At 41.1% G+C, this 4,611-nt stretch overlaps 1 protein-coding gene across 1 annotated transcript; it reads right to left on the bottom strand.

The window, feature by feature from the left end:
• Positions 1–2,063: 2,063 nt before the first annotated feature.
• Positions 2,064–4,124, bottom strand: LOC141102336 (olfactory receptor 1J21-like). The gene is made up of 2 exons (XM_073591293.1): positions 4,093–4,124; positions 2,064–3,041 (listed from the first exon to the last, which is right to left on the bottom strand). Exon 2 carries the CDS (start codon positions 3,009–3,011, stop codon positions 2,064–2,066), a length of 948 nt encoding a protein of 315 aa, XP_073447394.1. The 5' UTR covers positions 3,012–3,041; positions 4,093–4,124.
• Positions 4,125–4,611: the final 487 nt, after the last annotated feature.

Raw genomic sequence — 4,611 nt, 5'->3', positions numbered from 1 at the left:
CCTTATTGTATAAAATGTGTGTTTTTTAAACAAAAACCCTCTTTAATGTAAATGATTCCCTTTGTGTGCTGAGCTCTGGAGGTGCGGTTTGTGAAAGCGCCACCTGGTGGTGCACTCTTGACTGCTATGCAGCCGCCCAGCGCCGAATCGGGTTCTCCTGATGTGACGCGCGCATCAGCTGGCTACTTCAGCCAGCTGATGTAGCTCGCGGTGGGCGTGCGCCGCCTTCCTACTGGAGGCACCGTCTGGATTGACGGCTCTTCCGGCTGGTCGGGGCGCATGCGCACGGTGAGTATTCGGCCGGTCCGGATGACGTCACGTCGGCGTTGCCGTTTGGACGACGACGGACGGGACGGGCACACAAATAGGACAGCGTCCTAATACAGTGTGCGTTCCGCTCCAGCCCCAGGAGGACATCATATGCCACAGGCTTCCTTTCTACTATACCCAGGTACTTTCCATTACAGTATCAACTACTAACATGTTGTGTACTGCTGGATGTCTGTTTCCTAGTTCTAACAACAGTTTTACTTTCCTCCCCCCCCCCTTTCTCTCTTTCTTTGTTGACTTTACTTATACTTCAGGATAAATCGCCTGAAGTCCATCTTGGATAACACAACACTTGTGCTACGGTCTATGTCTGCCTGCATCCCATGGTGGAACTCAGAGGCACATAGACTATAAATCCCTACCTGTAAGATAAATAGTGGTGAGTGTCCCAGACTATAGCAAGGAATAGGACTACCTAAAACCCATATGTTTTATGTTCAAAAAACTTTCCCTTTTCCCTCTTCCCTTTAAATTTTATCATTTCTTTTTTTAGGAACAGGTCCATATATATATATGAAAATAGTTAATACCAAGAATATACCTACCCTGATGCGCATATTTATTATATTGCCAGCCATCTGGTTCCTCCTCACTGGCGGACTATTACCTTTTTCCATGGTTTTATAATTGTTCTAAATGTGAGTATCCTTCCCTGTATTATGCTTCCACCGTTTCCTTCTTATCTGGGTGTTTTCCTTGTTTCTTTTACTTCCTTCTCCCCCCCTTCCCCCCCCCTTCCCCCCCCTCCCTCTTCCCCTTCCCCTTCCTCCCTCTTCCCCTTCCCCTTCTCCCCTCCTTTTCCTTCCCCCCCCCTCACCCCTCCCTTTTCCCCTTCCCCTTCCCCTTCTCCCCTCCTTCTCCTTCCCCCCCCTCCTCCCTCTTCCCCTTCTCCTTCTCCCCTCCTTCTCCTCCCCCCCCCACCTTCCCCCGCTTCCCTTTTCCCCTTCCCCTTCTCCCCTCCTTCCCCCCTCCCCCCCCTCACCTTCCCCTATTTTTTCCTCCTCTTTCCCCTTCCCCCTTTCCTTTCCTTTTCTTTTCTTATCTCCCCCCCCCTCCCTCCTCTTTTCCTCCTTTTCCCCCCCTCCCCTCCCCCTCTCTCCCCCCCCTTTTTTTCACACGTTAAGGCTACTAAAATCCGATTTGGGTCACAAATCCGTCTTATTGTTACTTAAATACTATTTGAAACTATGTTGTGCACGCCCCCATAGCAGTCCTCCAGCACCGCTTGGGTACTGACGCCCACTGCCGCCCTGTTTGAGCAAGCACACAACTGTTTTTTCTGTACAATATATGTGGCGCCATTGTAGACGCCTGTTCTTTATATGTATGTATATACTAACCATTAACTGTAATGTTATATACTTTGATAGTTACAACATATATTGTTATCGCTCTTGAGGAAGCGTAGTCCATACGCGAAACATGTCGAGCATCGAACAATTTCAACATATGAACTGATTATGGAATTGCTATCTAGCCACCTCTTCGGACTGATCCATATTTGAAGCCACTCTTCAGATGTCCGAAGAACCATATACTGTAGATGGTGTTGTATAGCAATTATCTAAACATAGGCATATGTTGTGTTTTTAATAATATTTTCGTCTTTTTTTTTACGTGTCTTTCGATATTAATAAAATAAGAATTTTTATCTACAATTTTGTTGTGCCTAAAAAGTCCAAAAGTCCCTTCTCTTCTTCTTTTTTGGTATAACGTTTACAATGATATTTTCATCATGACGCCTGGATCAACTTTAAGTGATAATAAGACCTCATAAGTGCCTCATTGAGATCTTTGTTCCTCAGGCTGTAGATCAGAGGATTCAGCAATGGGTTAATGAGGGAAGATATGACTGTAAACAGTTTGTTTAAATTGACCATATTGCTGGAGGAGAGAACAAAATAAATAAAAAGTATGGAGCCATAAAAGATGAAGACCACGGTGAGGTGTGATGTGCAGGTGGAGAATGCTTTCCTCTTTCCAGTCTTGCTACAGATTCTAAGGATGGTACTGAAAATAAAGACATAGGGAAGAAATGTCAAAAGAAAGACTCCCAATAAAATACTACCACTTAATAAGAATACGGCCATTATGTTTATGAAGGGGTCAGTACATGTAATTTGATATAGGTGTGGAAGGTCACAAAAGAAGTTGTGGATGGAAGATGTTCTGCAGAAGGACAACCTGAGCAAAAGTAAAGTATGAACCAAAGGGAGAGAACATCCTCCAACCCAGACCAGAGAGGCCATATGAGTACAGACCCTCCAAGACATAATTAGTTTGTAGTGTAGAGGGTGGCAGATGGCAATGTAGCGGTCGTAGGACATAGCCGAGAGCAAGAAAATTTCTGAGCAAGCAAAGGAGGGGTAGAAGAAGACTTGGGCTATACAGGCAGGAATGGATATTGATCGGCTTTTTGTGACCAAATCAAAGAGCATCCTTGGTGCCGTCACTGATGAATAAGACATGTCCAGAAATGCCAAGTTGGCAAGAAAAAAATACATTGGGTTGTGCAGATGGTAGTCAGTGAGGACCAAGAAAAAAATAACTAGGTTTGTGATAAGAGTCATCAGATAGATCAGAAGAAAGAGCACAAAAAGTGCATTCATGGTCTGTGGATGGTCTGATAGACCCACAAGAGTGAAAAAGGAAATCTTTGTCAGATTCCTCATATTACACATTTTTTTCTTTGTTTAAATATATCACTATAGAACGATAATAAATTTATAGATCTGAGGATTTAATAATGGGAAAACCTGTATGGTGTGTTCACACATTATACCCAGATTTATATGTAAGTATTTGTATCAATTAATATTTTATTCTTATATAAAATGTTGGCATTCCTTCAGGACCATCTGCTGTGTTGTAAAAACACAAAGCTGAAAGTTTCATTAAAGGTCTCTTAAGATATAATTTATAACACCTCGAGAGAGTCTTTTTCTATAATTGTGTACCGTCTTTAACATCGAATTGAAGATACACTGAAAGTGTTTTTATATTTTTTCTCAACTCTATTACTGATTGGTTAGTGGACAGAGTGACCTAAAATACAATAAAAGGAACATTGCTTTCCTTTTAGCTTCCATCATTTTATAGTTACATTTTTATAAATCAATAAATGGTAATAAAGTGATCAGTTGGGCTTACATTAACCTCATTTACCCATTAAAATAGTGAAAGAAGAAAATAAAATACTAAAAAGTGCCTCCAAATAATCTTAATCTACAAATGCTTTCAAAATTAAGTTAAAATAAATAAATAAATAAATAGATGAATAAATTAATCAATCTAATCCCATCATTATGCATATAATTAACTCATAAAGTGCATTAGTGATAAAACTTGCTCAAATGTGCATGTGCTTTTCAACATATCTATTATTCATATTAAATACATGGCATGTGTCTGATTAAATATATAAAATCGTGCTGCTTCAACTTCCAAAAATACAATAAATATAAATGTGCCAAGACTGTGCAAGAAATCTTACTTTTATCTGAAAAACCTTCCTGTGAGTTCTGGCCAATACAACAGTATTATGTAACCAAAACCTCCTTAGTATCAGATATAGTGTGAATTTGAAACAAATTATATAAACTGAGTGAAAACAAAATGTGTTACTTTCCTTTTTTTTCCCTTTTTCTTAAATCGCTCCTCCACTCAGATTGCGGGCATGTAAAAAAAGAAGAAATTAAAAATCCATTGCGCAGAGATCAACCACTGGTTTAAATACCATTTATCAGATAAGGTTGTTCCACTCACATAACCACTTAATGGGGATCGCTTTCATTGATCAGCTGCAGAGAACCGAAGCACAGCGGTGAGACACTTCATTCACCGCTGCTGCTTCTCACACACTGCAAATACAAGGGACTTCCAAGGGTTCCTCCTACATGTTATGTCACTGCCACGTGACTTTTTCAAGGATGCCCGTCCACTTCATCTGCTAGGTATTTATAGTGTGTGTGTGATGGTTGCGCTATTGAAGTGATGATTGCTATGGCAACCATCACACACACACTATAAATACCTAGCAGATGAAGTGGACGGGCATCCTTGAAAAAGTCACGTGGCAGTGACGTAACATGTAGGAGGAACCCTTGGAAGTCCCTTGTATTTGCAGTGTGTGAGAAGCAGCAGCGGTGAATGAAGTGTCTCACCGCTGTGCTTCGGTTCTCTGCAGCTGATCAATGAAAGCGATCCCCATTAAGTGGTTATGTGAGTGGAACAACCTTATCTAATAAATGGTATTTAAACCAGTGGTTGATCTCTGCGCAA

Source organism: Aquarana catesbeiana, linkage group LG07, assembly GCF_042186555.1.
Source record: "Aquarana catesbeiana isolate 2022-GZ linkage group LG07, ASM4218655v1, whole genome shotgun sequence".
Lineage (NCBI taxonomy): Eukaryota > Metazoa > Chordata > Amphibia > Anura > Ranidae > Aquarana > Aquarana catesbeiana.
The sequence above is the reverse complement of the archived record's forward strand: the minus strand, read 5'-3'. Positions and strand labels throughout refer to the sequence as shown.

Bases quoted from the DNA above. Each gene is read 5' to 3' on its own strand.
- LOC141102336 (XM_073591293.1), bottom strand. From the start codon at position 3,011: ATGTGTAATATGAGGAATCTGACAAAGATTTCCTTTTTCACTCTTGTG.